A 24,508-nucleotide genomic window follows, 5' to 3' on the forward strand; every position below is an offset into this window, starting at 1 on the left:
TTTAGGTATTCATTCATTCGTTCATTCATTCACACATTGAAATTAGTTTTTGAATTTTGATTATTTACATTATGCATTTTATTTATTCAATTTCATTTTCTTAATACAGGTATTCCATGTATATTTAGGTAATCATTCATTCATAAGTAAAACGTTAGGGACTTTCAAAACTCGACTTGATGTTTTCTTGGAGGAAACAAGTGGATTGGACTGGCGAGCTTTGTTGGGCTGAATGGTCTGTTCTCATCTAGAATGTTCTAATGTTCTAATTCGTTCCTTCAGTTTAATTATGTTAATATTCTTGTCTTTTTGGGTGATCATTACTTAGTTCATTTATTCATTCATTCATTTGAATTTTCTAAATTGAGCTTCACCATTTTGGTAATTATCCATTCATTTACTCATTAAAAATTGTTTTCTAAATTTGCCTTGGCCATTTTCATGTTAATTCTTTCTTTCTTTTGTTATTATTTCAAATATTTTTTCTAAATATTCATTGTCTATTTGAGTAATCAACTTTATTTGAATATTGACTAATTAGGCTATTATTCATTTGTTCATTCAATTTAATTGTCTATTTTGGTGAACCTTCATTAAAGTATTCATTCATTCTTATTAGTTATTTGAATAAGCCTTGACTTTCATTCAGTCACTGGGCCATTCGCAAACTGCCCATGAATTTCCACAATATTCTTTAACTAGGGCAGTGGGTGTCATTTATTGAGGTGTGAATTAATCGGGTGTATCAGACAACCATATAACTAACTAACATTCTTCTGTGGTTAGCAAGGATGGCGTTTGAACCATCTTATTCCTCTTATATACAGAATCCTCTTATTTCAACCTCAGATGTTTTATTTGGTTTGCTCATTTTCATTAAAGTGTGTGTTATCAACTTACCAAGATGGAAAGAGCTCTCTGAGACCTGTAGAAAGAAGCTTCTAGAAGCCAAATTGTCTGGTTGACTATTTGGGAACAAGTGTTACAGGAGAAGGTCATGAAATTGATCACCACAAGTGAGGAGCTCAGAACACAACACAAGTGAAGTACGTATCCTAGGTTACAAAGACCTAACAAAAAGCCATTATCAGCTAGGTAGAGGTTCACTGAACAAGAGCATCTTCAAACCCTCCCTTAAACATATTGAGGGATGGGCAGTTCATTCCGCTAGCCAGAAGGGTATCACTTGACAAAAGTCCAGATTGAGATTTGATTCCACGCAGAACTGGCATCACCAAACTCCATTCTTCAGAAGACCAGAGTGGTCAAGAAGGAACATAGGACCTCCCGAGTGTCTTCAAATATATAGGTGCTGACCCTCATTGACTACTCCATGGACAAGCATCAAGGATTTTCACTTAATATGTGGAAGGAAGTCAGTGTCATGATCTAAACGAAGAAGTTACATGTGCTCACCACAGCTGATTGAACACCAAATGTGCCTCACTGCATTATCTTCTGCAGTGCCTTGGTGACACATTCCAGTCCTTCTGCCAGCAGAGAGATGCAGTAGTCCAGATGTGACAAGACCAAAGCCTGCGCCTGGACTTGTGGTCCGCATGCTGTCAGATGTCTGAACCTGTCCTCCTTTTTCAACCTCAGATGTTTAGCCAGGACACCAGGAGTTAGTTAGATAGATAGATAGATACTTTGTTAATCCCAAGGGGAAATTGTTGTGCTGCATATTCTGTCAGGTACGGTGTGATCTTGTGGATATTGTATAGAGTGAATCTGTAAGAATGAGAGGATGGTCCCTGAAGGACATGTTCATCAATCACCACCCCAAGGTTGAGTGCTGACCTGGCAGGTGTTCGTAATAATGAACTGAATAGATGGAGGAGCTGGGATAATCAGAAGGTCCATCTTTGCCTTGTTGAGCCAGAGATGGTGCTCCTTCATCCTAGCTGGCAATATCAGTCAGACATGCAGAGATTCTAGCTGATACCATGTGGTCCTTTAAATAAAAATTAGCAGTAACAAGGATATAAGGACAAAGTTGAAGCAATTTTAACTGGAAAAGCGTTAAGACTATATCATCACAAAAGGGACTTGAGAGACCCATTAACTCTTCTGTTTCCATAACGCCTTACCGCCTGTCTTGTCTGCAGCAGGTTGATGCCAAAGGTTAGAGGCTGTGAGTGTAATTGGAGTTCTTTTACGTGAGCGCGCCAACTAAATGATGGCTTTTTTTTTTTATGTCTGGAACGCAATGATTAAACTTGTGATTACAGTGAAGGTGCCCGTACTCCATAAACCTGAACTGTGTAGACAAGCCTGAAGAATTAGCAGTGAGCTCTGCTCCCTTACACACACACACACACACACCCCTCTTTGTTCAAACTTGATATTACAGTCCCCTCCAAAAGTATTGGAACTGCAAGGCTGATCAATTAGTTTTTGCTGTGCGCTGAAGACATTAGTGTAGAAGATCAAAAGATGTGTGTGTGTGTGTATATATATATATATATATATATATATATATACACTGTATGTGTGTGTGTGTGTATATATATATACACTGTATGTGTGTGTGTGTGTGTATATATATATACTGTATATGTGTGTGTGTATATATATATATACTGTATATGTGTGTGTGTATATATAATTTTATATATATATATATATATATATATATTTATATATATATATTTATATATGTGTATATATACTGTATATTTAAATGTACCAAGCAGTTATATGGGAATAATTTTTTTTTTTTTTGTTTTTAACAATATTTTCATCTTGATTTCCACTCTACTTTTCCAGTTTTTCTAATTCTTTAATTAATCAGTTATTTACTAATTAGTGGGTCTGACGCTAAAGTAGTTGCAGCCTTTGATGATTTAGTGTTGTTTGCCAGAGTGTCTGCTCTGCTCATTGTCATTTTTAAGATACAACGAAGGGAGCAATCTATAGCAAAATCAGAAATATTTCTAAATGTCTTATAAATGTGAAAACCATGCTGCTGTGCTTTTCTGAATGTTGAATAAAAGAAAAAAAATCGCAGCTAATTAAATGAGGTCAGAGTTATCAGGTGTTGTAACTGATTAGTAATCTGGTTGGAACAAAAACCTGCAGCCACAGGGGGTCCCCAGGACCGAGTTTGGGAAGCATTTTTCTACACCAGGGGTTCTCAACGTCGGTCCTGGGGGACCCCCTGTCGCTGCAGGTTTTTGTTCCAATCAGCTTCTGTTTTTAGTTGGACTCCTGGGCTAATTAAATGAACTGTTATTTCCCACATTCTGTGTTTTGGGAACAACATAGAAATTAGAAAACTTAGTTTGAATAAAAAAATATATTAAAATGTACTAAGTAGTAATATAGGAGTAATGTATTTTTTTTCTTTTTAGCAATATTTTCATTTTGATGTTCATTCTATTTTTGGGTGTTCTAATTGTTTAATTAATCCATTGTTTTCTAATTAGTGGGTCTGACGCTAAAGTAGTTACAGCCTTTGATTATTCAGTGTTGTTTGTGTCGGCTCTGCTTATTTTTCATTGTCATCAATAAGATACAATGAAGGGGGAAAACTGCATAGAAAAAAGGGCAAAATATAATGAAATCAACAAAAACGTTAAGCATTTAAATCTATAGCAAAAATGTCAATATTTCTAAATGTCTTATAAATGTAATACTCATGCTGCTGTGCGTTCTTAATGTAGAATAAGATAAAAAAATACCAGCTAATGAAATTAAATCAGTTTTATCAGGTGATGTCACTGATTAGGAATGTGGTTGAAGCAAAAATCTGCAGCCACAGGGGGTCCCCAGGACCGAGTTTGGTAACCCCTGTTCTACACAAATGTCTTTAGCGCACAGCAAAAACAAATTGATCGTCCTTGCCGTTCCAGTACATTTGGAGGGGACTGTAGCTGAGCCACTCCTACGTGTGCACACATTGACCCCGGTCCCATCCATTAATTGACTTGACACTACGTGACTGCCCTACTCCAGGAGCCGCTACGCACACCTCAGTCTGATCCTGTCAGATGTGTGCAGTCATTCATTTGTGATTTTGGATTCCCTAAACAACAGATATTTTCAAGACGATTTACTGGGTTGCCCATTTCTCAAATCTTGGGTGGTTGGGGCAGGGTGTAAGATTACTGGCACACAATGCAGCCGCTTTATCTCTGACAGCTAAAGAGCCTCACTAAGCCGAGGTGAGCCAGGCTCAGGGCATTATCGTTGTTTTTCATCACGCTTGTTGTGTCTTCATCCGCTGACATGCTCGCCTTGTGTTTACGATGCCTATCACCGGCTGAGGAATGAAAGCAGAGGGCAGTGCCTACTTGTTGAAATGGTGAGGTTTGTGTGCCATCCCCGTACAGGCATTGCTGACAGGTCAAACATTCTTGTAGTCTTTTAGCACCTCGAATCCATCGGTATTGATAGCCGTCTCTTCAGTTGCAGGCATATCCTCAAACACGCTGGGCTGCGGCGCGGAATGGGGGAGATGCCAATCAGCCTGTCATTTGCAGGACTTGCACATACAGGAATGATGCTGCTTTTTCATTCCAACTCGAGTTTCTTTTTGAATCTCATTAATCCCAAATACAAACTTGAGCAAATATCTGCAAAAGAAGCTAGGAAACAAAGTGACCCACCACGCCTTTCAGATAGCGTTGCAGGTATTAAATTGTTCACCCGATTATGATGATTCATTGCTGTTTGAGTCACGTCGTAAACAATGCTGACATGCTTCCACAGATTTGGAAAGTGCCAAGTTCTTGCAGTTTAAATAAGGAGATTTAATGTTCTAATGTCTGACATGTGTTTCAGTGGGGGTGCTGAGGCTGAAGAAGTGAGAAACGGGGAATCACTGAAGTCTTCTTTACTGTGATCTTCTCAGTCGCTGACTGCCCTGCCATATTTTAAGGATATTACCTTGCACGCTGTGTTCGGTCCCAGGCGTCATTTATAGTAACACTCTGGCAATAAACGACACATTTGAAATTTTACACCTCATGACCTGTGCACATACGGTGTAGGTACCACATCTCCAGTGACTTGAGAAAAGAATCGCCCCCCTACTCTTCCAAATACTCAATTTTGTCTCTTTGCAGCCTGAAATGAAGATACACACAAAAAATATTTTTCCAGCTGTATTTGGTCAATGCAACTTATAAAAGCCAAGTGAATATTTTGAAGGTGTGTGTTGGGGGGGGGGAATTCTTTTCTATACCCACTGTATTCTTGTTCATTCCTCCTTCCATTCGGTTTTTAATTTACATGCCAATAAAAAATTCCCCTTAGAAGATTTCACATTTTATTGTTTTACAACATCAACTCATTATACACCAACGCAATGCTCGTTTTGTTACTCTTTTCAGTATGCCATGCTACTTTATTCTGATTTTCTGGCTTTGCTTTTCTTCAGTGTCCTCTTGAAATACTGTACAAGTTAGCTTAGCGTCTTTTTGCTTTGCTATTTTCCATCTCTCTGCCCTCCCAGTAACTCCGTTCACTTTGATCTTCAAACGGTTCTTCATTTCCTGGACTCAAACTTCTCTTTATTTCTTGTGATTGGGCTTAACAACAGACATGCAGAAGACATCACAAAATGGTGGCAATCACGGTGAAACCCATACAAAATGACTCTCTATCACTGAAATATTGCTAAAAGAATAATAAATAAAAGAAAATGCTCTTATCTTTCAAAAATGAAATGGTTAAATTCCTTGAGCATCAAAACAGATTCATAACAGGGCACATCACATTTCTAGCAACTCATAAGTTTCTACTGTACCAATATGGCATTGCCTATGAAAACGCAAACTGGCAATAAGGCAAATCATTAAAATAGCTTTAAAATATTTAAGAGTCATTATTAAAAATAATGAATGTGTTTCTGACCATAAATATATATTAGTAGTCAATCATTAACTTGTTCCAGACAGACAGGGTCAAGACAACCAAAAGGCCACAGAGCTTTACTGAACAGTCAGCATGGGTCCAGACAAGGGAGGTCGTGCTGGAATTCTATGAGGAAGCGACAACAGGATACGATCAAAGTGGAGCACATGATATTATTTATCTGGACTTTCAGAAAGCATTTGATAAGGTGCCACATGAGGAGGTGGGCATCAAGTTAAAAGAAGTGTGAGTTCAGGGTGATGTTTTTAGATGGGTGCAGAATTGGCTCTGACACAAGAAGCAGAAGTTGATGGTGCCAGGAACCTCATCAGAATTGGCCAATGTTAAGAGTGGGGGTCAGTGCTAGGACCGCTGCTATTTTTAATAAATGTAAATGATCTGGATAGGAATATAAGTAAAGAGCTGGTTAAGTTTGCAGATGATACCAAGACAGGTGGATTAGCAGATAATCTGGAATCTGTTAAATCTTCACAGAGGGACTTGTATACCATACAGGCTTGGGCAGAATGTAAAATATTATATATGGAAAGTACAAACTTTAGGCTTGGATAAACAGTGGGAGGTCTGAAAATCAAAAGTGCACCTTATGAAAAGTTATAGTGGACTCAACACTGTCAACTGCCAGAGAGCGCTCACAAGGGCTGACAGAATGTCAGGTTATATAGCGCCTTGACGTGTGGAGTACAAGTCCATTACAGGTTATGTTTCATCTCATCACTGATGAGGCCTCATCTGGACTTCTGTGTGCAGATTTGGCTAAAAAAGGACATAGCAGTGCTGGAAAAAGTCCAGAGAAGAGCGACTAGGCTGATTCCAGGGCTCCAGGGGATGAATTATGAGGAAAGATTAAAAGAGCCGAGCCTTTACAGTATATACAAAAGGAGATTTAGAGGAGACCTGACTGAAGTGTTTAAAACTATGAAGGGAATTAGTCCAGTCGATCGAGACATGACTTTAAAATGAGTACAACAAGAACACGGACACGGTTGGAAACTTGTTAAGAATAAATTTCACACAAACGTTAGGAGGTTTTTCTTCACACAGAGAACCACAGACACATGGGATAAGTGACCAAGTAGTGTGGTGGACAGTAGGACTTTGGGGACCTTCAAAACTTGATTTAATGTTATTTTAGAAGAATTATGTTGATATCTTTGGAAAAGGACAGGACGAAGATCCAAGTCTTTAGAGTCCTGGTGCTTCCTGTTTTGCTATATGGTTGTGAGACATGGACACGATCCAGTAACTTGAAATGAAGACTGGACTCCTTCGGTACTGTGTCTCTTTGGAGAATCTTTGGGTACCACTGGTTTGACTTTGTGTTGCTCATGGAGTCTCGAATGAGGCACATTACCTGCATTGTGATGGAGCTTCAGTTACAACACTACGGCCATGTGGCGCAATTCCCCGAGGGTGATCTGGTTCATTGGATCCTTATTGTTGAGGACCCAAGCGGGTGGACCAGACCAGGGTAGATGCCCACAGAACTCCTGGCTGTGGCATATAGATGGTCATTTCTAGAGGGTAGGACTCTCCGCCTGGGTCCCAAGCTGTTTTGTCGTGTGGTCCCACAATCCAAAGACATGCAGGTTAGGTGGATTGGCGATTCTAAATTGGCCCTAGTGTGTGCTTGGTGTGTGGGTGTGTTTGTGTGTGTGCTGCGGTGGGTTGGCACCCTGCCCAGGATTGGTTCCTGCCTTGTGCCCTGTGTTGGCTGGGATTGGCTCCAGCAGACCCCCGTGACCCTATTCGGATTCAGCGGGTTAGAAAATGGATGGATGGATGGATGGGTGCAGCAATACTTTATACCAGTGCATGTTTGTCAGCCTGACCTGACCTATGTGAATAGGACTGGTGCCCTTTGTTGGACTGAATAGCCTGTTTGCGTCTAGCTTGTTGTAATGCTCAAACCGGGTGTTTTTATTCAAAGTGACCTTTATACATTACAGGTGTTTCTATATTTTTTAGAACTGGAGCATAGCCAAGAAGTAGTGACTCATTTAGCGTCTCACACACACACACAGCCTTTATCTGACTGACCCTGTATCTCTCGAGTTCCTCATTCCCAAATGACACAGCCATTCCTTCCTCTGAGCTGCCTATCCTCTGTGTTGTTTAGTGCACTTGTACTCCATTGTTAAATCCTAATGCTACAGGTCCATAAGTAGAGGTAGATGCTGGCTTCTCAAATGAGTTGCACTAAAGCTTGCACTGTAGCACATGGCCCCATCCACATGCACTTCTCCAAACAAGATATGAACATCAGGGCTTCCTGCCCAACACTCACGTCTACCCCTGTCTTATTTTTTCTATCAGACATGGTCTGTGCGACATGATCCATGTGCCATTTCCAGCTAGAGCAGTTACAGTTTTCTCTTTCTCAAAACACTGACAATTACAGTTTCAGGTTCGGGCTCCCCTTTCTTTAAGCATGTCTTTCAGCTTTTTCATTTTATTCTGTGCTGCTTGCCTTTTGATTTGAATCTGCAACTTTCCATTGGTGAAATCTGAACTTACAATGGTGAAGAGCTGTTTATACGCTGGAGGCGAGAGAGAGAGAGAGACGCTGTAGAGGCTATTCTGCACTTTATCACTCAGTAGCTTCCTTTATCTCAGTCCCTGCAATGCAGTGCCGTATGCTTCCCCAGCTCCAAAAGATATGGCAAGATTTACTGCACACACCTCTGTTTGCATAAGAAATAAACAGAAGGGGCTTCAGTGGCAGCCAGAAAATGAGTGCCAAAGTCATTCAGACCTGCCAAAGGTGGCACAGGGGTAAAAATTCAGATAATTCTTAGTTGGCAGCACTGTTTGTGATCTTTTGCCAAGGCTGACTCAGATTGAATTACTGAAAGCAAAATAGTAATTCCAAATGCAAAAAATGAGTGCCATGTGGGAAGTTTTGCAGTGTTTTATCTAAACTTATAAAGAGTGGCTTAAAAGATGAAATCAAGATGAGGAAAGCAAAGAGTCTAGGAAATAATAGAAAATGCAGTGCGTACGCCACATGAGGGTACAGAATTAAATATCAGTCCTCTAGAAAAAAATCTTTTGTGTCCTTCAGTGCCAAGTATACCTGGCATATATATAAATATATAATTCTAATATATTTAACATAAATCATAGCTTTACTCAAGTGAGCACTAAGAAATTCAGCTGACATCACTGAAGGTTGGATATTTTAAGGAAAATGATTATTATTTGTCCTTAATTAAGCCCAATTTTCTATGACAGGTTAGTGGATTTAAATCCTGCCATTAGTTAAGGGACTTAAGTATACTTAAGACAACCTGTTACGGATTATTATGTTTAGGAAATCCTGCCCGCAGGTAAAACTTTGTCATCATCCGCACTCCACAGACTGTTGATGAAACTACACATGAGGACTATTTTCAATGATTCCTATAGAACATCAATATGCTTAAAGAAGTATGTAAAGGGGGACAGGGGGCACTCTCAAGCCCACCCAAAACCTAAAATGAATTCCAAGCAGGCCAGGCTATACAATAAAGTGAGGTTAGGTAGACTGGCAGCCCTAAATTATGGGTGCATATGTGTGAATGAGCAGCTCCTGCGATAGCCCTGGACAGGATGCCAGTTTATTTCCCACTTTGTAACCTGAGTGGACGACCCCCCCCATGACTGTGATTTAGGATAGGCACATTTTTTCTTTTTTAAATCAAATGACATTCCATACAAGCAATTCAAGTTTAACAAAACTAAGTTTGAAACAAATTAACATCCACCCATGTGGAAGAGAGCTAGGCCAGCAGAGTAAAACTATAAACTAGTAAAAATAAGTAAACAGAAAAATTAATAAATTAATAAAAATAAATAGAATAAAAAGAGGGGAGAGAGGATTCGGCGGATTTAAGAATGTTATGATATAATAAAATAGAATACCTGTAACGTATATTAGATGACATTAGATAATCTTTATTAATCCGAATGGAAATGTATATGCATACAGCAACAGAGAAAACAAGCATATAGACTCACAAGACAAGTAACACAATCAATCATGCAATAATAAATGAATGAATGAATAAATAAAAGTATATTGTGCAGAAATTGCAAAATAAACTTAAAAACTATCAGCACCTAGTTTGGGATGTCAGCAGGAAAGCACTGAATTGCCTGATAGCAGTGGACAAAAAAAACCCAAAAAAACGCAGAGGCTTTTCTTAGCACCTCTTGACGGAATGAGCCTGAGGCTAAAAGAGGTCCAAGAGAGCGCCTCCTGGAGGGAACTTTTCATGATGGCATCCAGCTTTGCCACCATCCTCTTTTCCACAGAGTCAGCCCTGTGATGGCACAGGATTTCCTCATACGTTTGTTCATGCATTGTGCTTTTTTGTGTTCAGGTTGATTCCCCAGGACACTGCAGTGTACAACACTACACTGGCTACTATGGACTGGTAGAACATTTCCAGCAGCTTTCTGAACACATCAAAAGAGTCTCCTTAGCAAGTCCAATCTGATCTGACCCTTGTTGTCCAGTGCCACTGTGTTGTCAGACCAGTCTAGTTTGTTGTTTATGTGAACACCCAGGTACTGGTATTTCTACCTCTTCAACATCCTCCCCCTGGATGATGACTTGTCTCAGAGGCTCTTTGGCCAACCAGAAGCCCACCACCAGCTATTTTCTCTCATTGATGTTGAGTTGCAGGTTGTTTGGTCTGCACCACAAGACAAAGTCCTCCAGAACCTTCCTGTACTGACTCATCTCCATTATTAATGACGGAGGAGTCGTCAGAAAATGTCCATTGGTGGCAAGTGCTGGTAGTGTGCTAGAAGTCTGCTGTGTATCTCTTAAATGAATGAGATATGACTTGTGAGTTATGGTACTATAACTAAGGCTGGTTACCTAAACTGGATAAGCAGGTTAGAAATGGACATATGGATCATGCAGGTCATGTGTCGAAATGTGATGTGGAGCCACAGGTCATTTTTGCCACCCCTGCTCCCAGTGATTGTTTTGTTCACTTCAGATTTCTTGTCTCTGGTCCAGTGGAGAGGTTGGTCAGTCTGTAAATTGTCAGGTAATGACTAGCCGGTGTGTGTCACTGAAAACCTGCTGCCAAATGTTAGATAGATAGATAGATAGATGGGAAAGCCACTATATAATGGAACCACAGATGTGAAAGGCACTATATAACAGATAGATAGATATGTAGATGTGTAAGTAGGTAGGTAAATAAATAAATAAACACACACACTTTGGTCTGAACAAACACCGGAATGACTATAAAGCAAGGAAATTAAAAAGAAAGAAAAGTTCTGCTTAGACTCTCACAGTCAAGGTTCACGGTACACCTCTCTGCATGATGACATAAACCAGAGATGGGCAGGGCTGTGACAAGGCCACGTCATTGGTTTCATTTTAGGTAACAATTAAAGCTCTTTATAGGTGTGTAGGCCTGGATTCAACAGTCTTTATAATTTACCTGGGTTGTAGGAGACAGTGCAGTGCAGGGTAAGATGCCCAGAAGAGATGGCAGTTTGTCTGCATGGAGAAAGTGTGGAGGTTCGGGTGCCCACTGGACACATGAATGTTATTGATTTGGAGTTTCCTCGTAGTTGCTCGTCCAATTGCAACTTCTCCCAACCATCCAACAGTTTGGTGACCAGCAATGCCTTTTCCATCATGAAGGAGCACCGGCCCATAAGGCAAAAGTGATAACTAAGTGGCTCGGGGAGCAAAACATTGAAATTTTGGGTCCATGGCCAGAAAACTCCCCAGACCTTAATCCCATTGAGAATTTATGGTCAATCCTCAAGAGGCAGGTGGACAAACAAAAACCCACCAATTCTGACAAACTTCAAGCATGCCAGGGCGAATTGCAGAGGTCTTAAAAAAGAAAGAAGGGCCAACACTGCAAATATGGACTCTTTGCATAAACTTAATGTAGTGGTCAATAAAAGCCTTTGAAACTTCTGAAATGCTTGTAATTCTACTCTATTCTACCATAGAAACATCTGGAAAAAAAGAGCTAAAAACACTGAAGCAGCAAGCTTTGTGGAATCCAATACTTGGGTCTTTCTCAAAACTTTTGACCACGACTGTAGCTGCAGTGAGAGAGAAAGTTAGCTGCCGACAGAGAAAGAGAAGCTCTTAGTAAGTAAAACTGAGTTACCTGTATGTGGTTCAGGAAGGTGACTTGAAGGCAGGCACATAGTCGAATCTCCTATCTCAAATCGTAACCTCAGATCCTCAAATGAGTGTCTCCTTAGAATTCCAAAAGCTAAACTTAAAAGAAGTGGTGAGGCGTCCTTCTGCTGCTATGCACCTAAAATCTGGAATAGCCTGCCAATAGGAATTCACCAGGCAAATACAGTAGAGCACTTTAAAACACTGCTGAAAACATATTACTTTAACATGGCCTTCTCCTAACTTCACTTTAACTTAATCCTGATACTCTGTATGTTCAATTCATCATAATAACTATTCATGGTGGCTCTAAAATCCGTCCTGACCCCTACTCTCTCTTCTGTTTCTTTTTTCGGTTTCTTTGTGGTGGTGTCACCACCACCTACTCAAAGCATCATGATGTTCCAACAATGATGGATGGATTAAAAGGCAGAAGTCTACGTGACCATCATCATCATCAAGCCCTTCTGTGAGAACCCTAAACACAAAGAGGACTGTTTCATTTATGTTAGGTAGAATGCCCAGAGGGGACTGGGCGGTCTCATGGTCTGGAATCCCTACAGATTTTATTTTTTCTCCAGCCGTCTGGAGTTTTTTTGTTTTTTCTGTCCCCCCTGGCCATTGAACCTTACTCTTATTCGATATTAATTAATGTTGACTTATTTTCTTTTCTTACTGTGTCTTTTATTTTTCTATTCTTTATTATGTAAAGCACTTTGAGCTACTGTTTGTATGAAAATGTGCTATATAAATAAATGTTGTTGTTGTTGAATCTCCTAAAACAGGAGTGTTTGCCTCAATGAGGTGTGCAACAGTGTCAGAGCTGCCCCTAGCCAAACTGGGGCCTTATGCGCCATCTTCTTCTTGACCCCACCCATCTTCCCCAAATCCATTACGTTAGTATTTCTTAAAGTAGCTTTAATTTAAACAACAAACCTATAAATAAATAGTAAACAAAGAAGCACACATCACAAACCTTCATCTAACTTTTTAACATCAAATAAAAATACTTTTTTTTTTTAAATAATCAAAACTTGAACGTGAATGTTACAGGCTCTTTATTGCATATCACCACAGCACTCATCTACCTTTTCTGGAGACAAAGTCATCTGTGAGGCCGTCACACAGCAGCTTCTGTGCAGGGTCTGAGTGGACGCTGATGATAGTTAAGGCTGCTCATTTGTTCTTGTGCCATGGATGACCTCAAGTATATCGTGATGAGCTGAGGTTTTGAAAAACTTCAGTCAGCTGTAACGGGGAGGGTTGCTGCAATCCGTAGATTTGGACTTTAATGGTATTTAATGGCAATGACACAGCAATTGAATTGTTTCCTTTCTAAATGAGTGCCTAATTCATACTAGTAATAATAATAATAATGGTCCAGAATATCAATGTGCCATCACTCTGTTACTTGATATAGTCATCAGTATCACTTGTGACATGTGGTAACAAAAACAACAATTTTAATACAAATGTAAGAGCCAATCTTAGAAAGTTAAAGTTTTCAGTTAAACTCATGTTAATGTTTGCTTAACTTGAATAGAATATAAATTTCTTTCATAGTCATAACTTATGGTATAGTCTTTTCCCCCTATAAGTTAGCAAGAGAGAGAACCTTCTTACTGTAACTGAGAAACAGTGTGATAATAAGTTCAATTGTGGTAAGAACGAGTCCTAGTAAAGAGGGGCTTAAAAGAAGTTAGAAATGGGATAAGCATACAGTTTTCTGACCGTTTTCAAATGGTTCAGAAATGTTAAGTAAATAGTAACGATTTGAGATGTATCAAGATTAAGCTTAGAATTGAACCTTTCTTAACATTAATTTTTCCTTTTTTGCTATTTTAAATTTTCTTTTTTTTTGTGTGAACTATTTTACTTTGAAACTTAACTAAACTTTTAAAAACAAAGATATTTTGTCTGTGGCTGCGCGTCAGGCTTTTGTTGATTCCAATTTTATGAGTTGAAACTGCTAAACTTTGGTAATTTTGGGAAAACGCAGCTACACTACTACTACTATCTAATTACAATTGCTTTTAGTTACGACGTGTGATCTATGGACATGAATTAAAGTGCAATACGCTTTTGTGTTGCATTTTAAACTGACATGAAAATTGCACGTCGTAGTGAAAAGCAATTGATTATTTGATTGAATGGCTTTTAATTACGACACGATGAGACTGTGCCAAAATCAAACAGACCACTTGCATGTGTATTGCATTTCAATTTAGTTAACACGTTGGATTGCTTTTAATATTTGCACAAAAACTCTTCTATAGTTAAACTTTCAATGTCAGAGCTATTACCCATAATGCCATTGTTGCTCCATTGTTACTCCAGTAGCCTTACTGTAGTGTTAGCAGTTAGCTAGGTCTGCTAGACGCTGGACAGATATAGATTTCTGAACATACTCTGGCTGCAGTCTTTCCATCACGGGCCCCACACGCATTTAAGAAGGGCCATCTCGGCACGGCGTGTACTCCCATCTCATGGATGTTTAAAATGGAGCAGTAGACACTAGGATGCATCTTCTTCTCTTCTTCTTCTGTAGGTGCTTCGTCATCTGTGCGTCAGTGTCCCACTGAACAGTTAGTGAGAGGCGTGCTGCGGAGTCACTGTGTGGGGTCTTTAACTCGTATGAGGAATTCCGTCTTCTGACTTGCCTCAATACTCTTCTTCTGTTGATCAGGGTCAAGCAGGCTAAATTACATTGACTGTAATTTAATGTTGCTAAAAATTGAAAGTGTGAAACCTTCCAAGAAAGGAGGGGGCTGAAAACTTTTTATCTGCACTGAATGAACCCAAGGGGCTTTAAGGGGGCTCATCCAAGTTATTGTTTCTTGGGCTTTGAGTCACTAGACATTAGAGTGGAGCAGTGCGCACTTCAACTTGTAAAAGTGCTAAAACAACAAGAATGTCAGGTGTGTAGTTGGGGGGGGATTTATTTATTTTAATTACTTACCTATTAGGGGAATGAAGGGTGAAATTGATATTACTTCCTGGCTTTTAAATGAAAAGCAAACAAGGCGTTCAGCCTCTCAAGTGTTCGGCACTTCTGGAAACGATTAGTAAAATGACCCGGTAGGGATGCCTGATTTTTCTCCAAAGGCTTGAGCTCAAGTGTGGGGGAACCACCGATTCCTTTTCAAAGGGGTCAAGATAAAGTGGAGGCTTTCTCGTCAAGAATTTCGGATCGGGTTTCCTGAGAAAATATTTAAGTGATGTTGAAAGCCACCATAGCCATCCATTAGCTAAACAGGCTAAGACTTTTCAAACACATAGCAGAAGCTGCTTGGTCCAGGAGCTCATTTATCACCTTGTAAAGGCAGCACGTGGCCGGTGGCTGTGCCGGGTGTTTGTTGAAGACGTCGCCGGGGGCCGTAAGTTCAGATCGCAGCCTCTCCTCTGGACCTCATGCTTCAGGGACATTAGGGTGGGCCGTTGTGCCCACCTCACATGCGTTAAGCTTCTGAACCAAGTGGTTGCTAATGTGGTTGTCCATTTTCAAAGGTAGTCAATGCGTCAAGCCCCACGATGCAACAAAATCATCTTAAACATCATCACACAGTTCAACTATAAGGAATTTAATTTCCTTTTACTCGTATTAAATATTTCCTCTGGGTGGTCCAGTTTTCCTCCCACTTCCGAAGACATGCCTGTCAAGTTAATTGGCACAGTGTCTGTGAGTGTGCCCTATGGAGCACTGACACCTTACACAGTTCTAATGGTGCATTAGCACTGGCTCCTGCCCTGTGCCAGCCTCCTGCAGCTCTTCAATTGGATGAGTGGGCTACAAAAGGAATGGATGGGTGCAATTTAGAAAGGAATATCCACTCCCTGGACCTACTTAAACCAATTCAGGGTCACAGGGAGCCCGCAGCCTGCTCACGGTGGAAGAATGCAATGTATTTTGTAATAAAATTCATTCCACTTATCTTTCCAACAGATGGTACATTACAAACACTGGTCATAATAAAATACATTACAACAAATATTTACACTGCACCATCTGTTGGAATGACGAATGCAACCTGTTTTCCTCTGCTATATACCATTTGGCATGGCGATGTGTTGTTCAAATGTTGTTTACAGGGCAGTGTAGCATAGTGGTTAAAGCTTTTGGCTTCAAGCCCTGACGTTGGTGGGTTCAAATTCCTCTAATGACACCATGTGACCCTGAGCAAGTCACTTCAGCTGCCCGCGCTCTAATTGGAAAATCAGACACACCTCAACCAATTGTATCGCAACTGTTGTGAGTTGCCTTGGATAAAGGCATCAGCCAATTAATAAGAAATAATAACAAATGTATTGTCGTGTGCCTCCAGTACAATGAAAGCCTTGTTTGCGGGTCTCCTCCGAACAGTTGCCTTTCTTCCTCCTGGCCATTAAGCTGGTTATATTTTAATGTGCAATTTGCTTCTGCACGTCTTTTTTATTTATTTATTTATTTTTTATCAGACTTTGAACTCTCGCTGTGTGTGTGTGAGTCAAATAACATCCTGGGATGAACTGGCATCCTGTTTTTAAGGGTTGGCTCGTACCTTGTTCCTGATCGTGCCAGGATAGACTCCAACCTCCGTGACACTGAACCGGATCAAGAAGGTTCACAGATGGGAGAATGATTAAACAATATTATTCAAACTGACGATAAAGTCACATGTTAAGGAGTAAAGTGAACCAGCGCTACTATACAGCAAGTACAGTAAACGTCCATCTGTTCTTCCATCCATTACTGAACTCATTTGAGCCAGTTCAGGGTCAAGATTATAGGTTTTTGCCATGAAGAAGTATGGTGGTACACTGATTAGTGCGGCTGCCTCACAGCTCCTTCCAGAGCTACTCCACTTTGTGTAAACCAGCTCTGTACTGGGCATTGCAGTGTGCTCTGAAATGGAACAGCACCCCATTTGAGCTTCATTTTGCTGGGTTGCTTCAGGCCACGGAGATGTTATAAAGAACACTATGGCAGAATAGTGGCAGAGTGGGTAGTTATGCTGAGTTACAGCTCTGGCGAGCTGGGTTCAATTCCTCACCAGGAAGCTGTTTGTGGAGTACACAGATAAAAAGCACTATATTATAGATATATAGATAGATATGTGTGATAACAGATAGTTAGGAAAATGGATAAGTGAAATATATGATGGATTGATGATAGACAGGAAATGCACGTTATATGATAAATATGAAAGACACTAAATGACAGCTATGAAAACAGTATATGATAGATGATAGGAAAGGCACTATGTGATGGATAGAGTGATGAAAGACACTATAAGGTAGATTGTAGATATACAGATAGGAAAGGCCCCATATGATTGATATAGAGATAGGTATGAAAGGTATTATATTATGCAATACACTTGATGTGATTCCATTCTAAGAAATCTAAGTAATCAACATGGACAAGCAGTGCACAAGCTATTGCAATGTATTTTGTAATGCATTTAGTAAGAAAATGCACATTTGTCATTCCGACGTAGGCACATCACAAACATTTGTAGTAATAAAATGCATTGCAGCAAACGTTTGTGATGCACCATCTGTTGGAATGACAGATGCAACTTGTATGTCTCTGTTATACACCATTTGGTATGAGATTTGTAAAAGCAGTGTTAATGATTGTGATGCGCCGTCTGTTGGAATAACACTAACATAGCAACTAGACGGACACATACATACACAGACACTTGGACACTTGTCATTTTATTAAGGTGGATGAAAGGCGCCATTTAAAATAAAAGACAAACATAAAAAAAGGAAGGGCACTATATAGGATAGACAGATAGGAAAGGCACTGCATGAAAGACAGGTGAAACACACAATAAAATAGACTGATGATAAATAGATAGGAAAGGCAATCTGTTTTCAATTGATAAGTAGAAATGCAGCATAGGGATATGTAGATAGATGGACAGAAATGGCACTATGTGCTACACAGATAGATATTAAAGATACTATAAGATAGATAGATAGGAAACACTGCATGTTAGATATCAATGGCACTGTATTAAAGACATACATTAACAGTATATGGTTGGTTCCCGGGTCCTCCCTGCGTGGAGTTTGCATGTTCTCCCCGTGTCTGCGTGGGTTTCCTCCGGGCACTCCGGTTTCCTCCCACAATCCAAAGACATGCAGGTTAGGTGGATTGGCAATTCTAAATTGGCCCTAGTGTGTGCTTGGTGTGTGGGTGTGTTTGTGTGTGTCCTGCGGTGGGTTGGCACCCTGCCCAGGATTGTTTCCTGCCTTGTGCCCTGTGTTGGCTGGGATTGGCTCCAGCAGACCCCCGTGACCCTATTCGGATTCAGCGGGTTAGATAATGGATGGATGGATGGATGGTTGGATAGGTAGATAGATAGATAGATAGATATGAAATGCACCATATGATAGATAGCTATATAAATTTACAAATGAAACACAATTTTCAAAATAAAAGACAGGAGGTGCACTGGTATAATACAATAATATAATGAGGTAAACCGCTAAAATGCACTGTTTAAGATAAAAGACAGTGTTAGAAAAAATCACAAAGATAAAGATGTAGAGCCCCAGCCAGTGAACCCCATTTAATTTGGCAGGTTGGCACAGCCAAATAAAGAAAAGAAGAGCAGAAAAATTGTCTTCAGCCATCGCTGGTCTCTGTGCATCTTTCCAAACACAAGTCTTTGAATGGACTGCTGACTTGTGGCAAGTTTGGCTCTTAAATATCCTGGGACTGGAAAGAATGGGCATTCCTGAGGAAGTGGAAATGGTGTCATTATTTACTTGAGTTTTCTGTCTTCACTTCTAAGGGCAAAACAGGAAAAGGCATAAATGACATTGCATCTTGTGGTTTGGAGTGGTGTTACATCTAATATACAAGTCCTGAAGATGCCCCCTACACCAAGGGTGTGACAGCAGACATATAGATAGGAAGGTCACTATATAAGATAGATTGATAGATAGGAAAGACAGGAAATAAGTAGATGACCGGAAAAGTACTGCATGATAGGTAGTCAGGTGAAATGCTCTAAATAGACAGGAAAGGTAATTAATATATGATAGATGGATACAGATGGCACATCACAAATATCAACACTGCTTTTATGAATCCCATACGAAATGCTGTATAACAGAGACATACACATTGCATTTGTCATTCCAAAAGATGGTGCAGCACAAATGCATTTCATTACTACAAATGTTTGTGATGTCTCATCTCTTGAAATGACAGAGAAATAGCAACCAAATGGACATCCAGATAAGATACAGATAGTAAAATGCATTACATCTTTCATTTCGACAGTTGGCACATCACAAACATTTATAGTGATAAAATGTATTCTGTTTTTCATTCCAACAGATGCCGCATCACAAGCATTAGCACTGCTTTTATGTATCTCACACCAAAATAATGTGAAATAATGACAATATAATATTATAATGAAAGAGGAAGTGTCTGTCTATCTGTGTGTCCATCATGTTTCAGTGTCTCTCTTAGTTGCCATTTGGTATAGGATTTGTAAAAGCAGTGGTAATGTTTGTGATGTACCATCTGTTGGAATGACAAATACAATTTATTTTTTTTTACTTCATGCATTGCAAAATCAGTTCCAGTTATAGTGCACTACAAATGTTAACGCTGAGGTCTACGGTGGATTTTAAGAGGATTTCTTAAGTGGATAGCACAGCTAGTAATGATATAATAACATAATAGTAATGTTTCCCCCTGTCAGTATGGCTATTTACCTAACCATGACATTCTGAAAATTGCCGTTAGTTTGGACTTATCATTAAGAGACTTAAAAATGAACGTATGCATAAGGACTCTACACTTTCCTCTTACTTGTGTATTTGTGTTATTTAAGTGTGAATTGATAAATTTTTCTGTACTATTTTTGGTTTCTCCATGTACTTCTAACATGTTTTGTTTTATTTGTGTCTTTTTCTTGGATATTTTATAAAGCACTTTGAGCTATATCCTTTGTGTGAATATGTGTGAGGGTAATGAATGTTGTTGTTAGTATTGTGTGCTTTTTGGTCTTCATGAAGGATTCTATGAAGAATAAGGCTGGACAGCAGTGGTCTCCCCGTGTCCGTATAAATCGTATTTGCTCTCCTCTCCCGCCCCCTCCCTAAATCGGCACGGTGTGACAGTGTGAACTCGTCCAGGGGACAATGCGTCCAGTTCAGACTCCAGACCCTCAAAATCCTGAAGTGGTTGTAAAAAGGAGCTCACCAATAAAACCTGAAACATTTTTTGAGTGCACATGACAATAGAATTGCTTTTGTAATTTTATTTTAGTTTGGCTAAGTATTCACGTAATACTGCAGATTAAAGCCAGCATTGACTAAATAAAGGAGAAGGCACATGTCAGAGTTCAGTCCATTAACACTTTATTTTTCTTTTGTCTTCTTCTCTGACAGGAGGGGAAAGAAGCACAGCATGGTGCTCAGAACGCAGCTCTCGGTGAGAGTTCACGCCTGCATCGGTAAGTGATGGCGTACGTTTGCCATTTTCATTTTTTGTGGAAAAGAAGCAGATTGCGGAAGCTGACTGACCTGAGGTCTTTGGAAGTGCTCAGAAGTCCTGACAGCTGGGAATCATTTGGGCTGATAATCACGGCTGTCACTTTGCGGTTGGTTGCAAATTCAGCATACGGCTGTTGATTTGGGTTCAAAGCCTTTATGCAGATTGGTGGTGGAGGCGTTAGGTTTAATGGTGGGGTTGCTTGGTTGTTGCTGCTGTTGCTTGGCCACATTGGGCCCAGTCGGTCCTCACTTGTGGTACATCCGAGATGCTGTGTAGATGCTGGGCTGTTTTTTAAAGTGCTGACCGTTGTGCTGAAACAATAAGCGAGGCCTGCCTACTACACCATGTGGAAACTTGGCTCTTGTTTTTATGTCATTTTTAATTTTTAACACTATATAAAAATGGTCTCCTGATTAACCTTGGGGAAATGTTAAATATTTCGTTTGTGACATCAAAACAAGCAAACTAGAAAATTGGTAGTCTGCTAGTAAAAATATGGGGCATCCCACTGTAAGTCTGTAAAAGTTAATAAAAACCGGGAATGGTGTTTGCTGCCGAGATTTGTCTCCTCCGAAAACGGTAAAGCAATTCCTTTTTTTTTTTTTTTTTCCTTCTCTTCATTCTTGTCTACAGTGCAAAATATATCATTTACATGTGTGGTCGCCAATTTTCCAGAAACTACACATGCTTTGTGCATTTGAAATAATTAAACCTTATTGGGCCAGGAAACTGTACAAACGCCATAATGTGGTAATTTAACACACATTTACGATGTTCCCTAAATGTGTTATTCGGTTGATTTGCAGATTGGGAAAACATCACGTAATGGCAGGAAGAAATGCCAAACAGAAGTAAGTAAGTGGCACTGGTGCCAACTCGGCTGTGCCAGTGCCCTGATCAGTTCAGCTCCCAACACGTTTTGCTGTGTCAAGTGTTGATATTCTGTATGCGGCTTTGTGGAGGAAGACTAGCAAACATCTCAGTAGTTAATGAAGGCTTTGAAGGAGTGTGTGATCTTCCTGACAGTGTATAAAGTTATACGATTTCTCCAAATCTACCAAGCACATCTAGACTTGGGTTATCCTACTCCCATGAACCCTCCAGAAACTGTGCCAAGGGAGAAGAGCTTGTCTGCAATTCCACAGCCAGGAAAGAATCCACATTGTGCCTCCTGTATCTTTGGCTTCGTCCATTGGACGGAAGTCTCCCCTCCAGCGCCCTTTCATATGGCCTACCTGGGAGGCTGGGGAGTGTGAGCCCTCTGTAGGTGGAACACGCTCTCTGGATACCCTTCTTGATGGAGGTGCTGCAGTAATAGGGATTAACAGGGCCGCTCTTGTGCGCCGTTCATTCCCCATACAAATGCAGCAGTGAGAGCTGCATCCGAGTGCTCAGCGTTCGCTTGAATTTGTTCACTGTGGGTTCGGGACTTGGTCAAGGCTGCATTTTCATGGATAAGATAGCAATGCAAAGCTGAGGATGTTCTGGTGTCCAGTTACGGAGGATAGGGTGTAGCAGTGTTGATTTATGCCAATGATGTTGTCCTGTTCATCTCATTTGACGGTGATCTTTGTCACACACTTGAGCGATTCACTGCCAAGTGTGGAGCTTCTGGGATGAAGATCAGCACTTCCAAGTCTGAGGTCTTGGTTCTCTCTCAGAAAAGAGTGGATTGGTGAGGGGGGGATCCATTGATGTTGGTGGGTGAGTTCAATTACTTCAGGGTCTTGTTCAAGTGTGAATGGAATAATGGGCTAGTGATATGGACAAGTGGATAAGAGTGGCAGCAGCTGTTATGTGCGTGCCACACTATTCCATGGTGGTGAAGTGGAGTGATCTTCATCTCTGTCCTCACTTATGATCATGAGCTGTGGGTAATGACTGAAAGAATGAGATTGCAGGTACAAGCAGCGGAACTGGGGTTTCGACAGGGTGGCTGGGCTGACACTCCATGATAGAATGAGAAGCTCAGTGTAGTGTTGCCGCTCCTCTGGATTGATAGGTAGTTGAGGTGGTTAGACCCAGTAGCAGACCCAGGGCACACTGGAGGGATTTTATCTCTTGGCTAATCTTGTCAAGTCTAAATAATTGTTTACATACATATACTCATTTTCTTTTCCCATTTTAAACCTTCATCTCTCAAATACTGGAAGTGAAAAAGCAATTCTGCTGGCTTTGACTTTGGTGCCTTTGAATCTATAAAGAATATTTACAATTTTTGATAGGAACAAAAAAACAGAACCACAGGTATTATCAAACCAGCTCAGTACGATTCTGGGTCCCAGTATGTTCATGCCCAGAGCAGGATCCTGTCCCAGAAGAGATGCCAGTCCATCAAGGCCAGTAGAGAAACCAAATGACATGTCACATGCTTGTATTTTTTGTAATTAGATTGTCACTTAAGTATTTTTCTCGAATGGAGGAGCACATGACCCTCAGTGAACCTTAAGCCTCGTTGTGCCCTGGCCTTCATTTTCAGCTCCTGAAGATAAGTCAGAAGACGTCAGAGCAACAGATTTACACTTGAATCATTTGGGTCCCATGCCCATCAATAGTCTGCAGGCTGTTTGCCCGTCTGACTTGCACGGCCTGAAGATGATTTTTTTTTTCTCTTTGGTGCCCTGACTCCACTTTCAGTAACAGACACCTTTAATGGAAACCATTTTCACTTGAAAGACGACACATGTGGAGAGCGTTTACAGTTCTGTGAAACCTGACTTTAATTTAAAGAGTGCCCTGAGAATTCCTGGGAAGCGCCATGGCGTTTGGGTTTTAGCCTTGCTTTCCGATATCCCCCTCCCTACCCCCAGCCATTCTCCTGAGCTTTGAGTGGACACAGAAAAAAGAAAAGCTGCAACTCAAAGCGTTTCATTGTGCGTCTAGGTGTCGGATCGAAATGTCGAACTTGCCTGGTCAAAGAGACTCATAGGTTAACAAGGGGCAAAGAGCAACGGTTCTTACCTTAAGGTTTACACCTCGTGTTTCGGATCCCGTGATCATCTATGTAATTTATAGCTGGGCTGAAGAGACGCTCAATTGTGATGAGACACCACTGGCCCTGTGCTCTTTCTAGTGTGGAAATAAAAACATCATCTCGGCCGACCTGTCACAATGCGGAGCGCACCAGTAGTTATGAAGAAGGTGCCTCAGCAGCTATCTGAGTTAACTTTTTAAATAAATGTCTATGAGAGCACCACTGCCACCGGACTTCCGTCTATGTGTGCCAGCAGCCAGCCTCACCATACAACGATCCTTCCATCAAACATGCTGGCAGTAAAGGTGGTGCTACACCAGCAGTGTGTGAAGATCTTTGCACGTGTAAAGACCTCCTTGTTTGTCAAATGGTCATGCCAGTAAATGTTGAAAATGCACCCGATGTTACTCATATGAAGGGCATTTAATTGCGTTTCTTGTCTGGAGTAGAGCGTCCAGGATTTGCTGCCATATAACAGAGTGATGAGCATTCAGGTGCTGTAGACAGCCATCTTGGCATGGAGAGTTTGTTTCATGCTGTTCCAGACGCTGTAAATCAACTTGGCAATAGTTGAGGCAGCACGGCTGATCCTCCAGGCCCAATCTCTGCATCCAGACAGTGGGTGTCAGTAACTGTGGAGCCAAGGTACAAGTAATGTGTACTGATGCTCATCAAGGGTGGACTCTCGACACCTTGGCCCATGCAACTGGTCTTCTTCAGACTGACATGCTCTGGAGAACTGATCCATCAGTCACTGCAGTCGCTCTTTGTGATTGGGTGGTCAATGCAGCAGCGTCACTGACATTCAGCATGGCCTTGATGAGTCCTTGCCTGACTTTGGTCTTAGCTCTTAGGCCTGACTGCTGAGTTGCCAAGATACACCCCATTCAGCTGAGTATTTGAAGGCATGTCTCAGCATCAAAGCAAAGAAGATGCTGAAAAGGGTGGTAGCAAGAGCACAGCCTTGTTTTATACTGCCATACTCGTCGAAGGT

The 24,508-nt window shown here is 40.7% G+C and overlaps 1 protein-coding gene across 7 annotated transcripts in view; it reads left to right on the forward strand.

Moving 5' to 3' along the window:
• LOC120515588 (FH1/FH2 domain-containing protein 3-like) overlaps positions 1-24,508 on the forward strand; it is a 674,713-nt gene that overhangs the window by 97,419 nt on the left and 552,786 nt on the right. For all 7 annotated transcript variants that reach the window (XM_039736692.1, XM_039736693.1, XM_039736696.1 and 4 more), the window contains exon 3: positions 20,435-20,499. In XM_039736692.1, the coding sequence (XP_039592626.1) occupies positions 20,435-20,499 (65 nt within the window). The remainder of the gene's footprint in view (positions 1-20,434; positions 20,500-24,508) is intronic.

This window comes from Polypterus senegalus, chromosome 15 (genome assembly GCF_016835505.1).
Source record: "Polypterus senegalus isolate Bchr_013 chromosome 15, ASM1683550v1, whole genome shotgun sequence".
In the NCBI taxonomy this organism is placed as follows: domain Eukaryota; kingdom Metazoa; phylum Chordata; class Cladistia; order Polypteriformes; family Polypteridae; genus Polypterus; species Polypterus senegalus.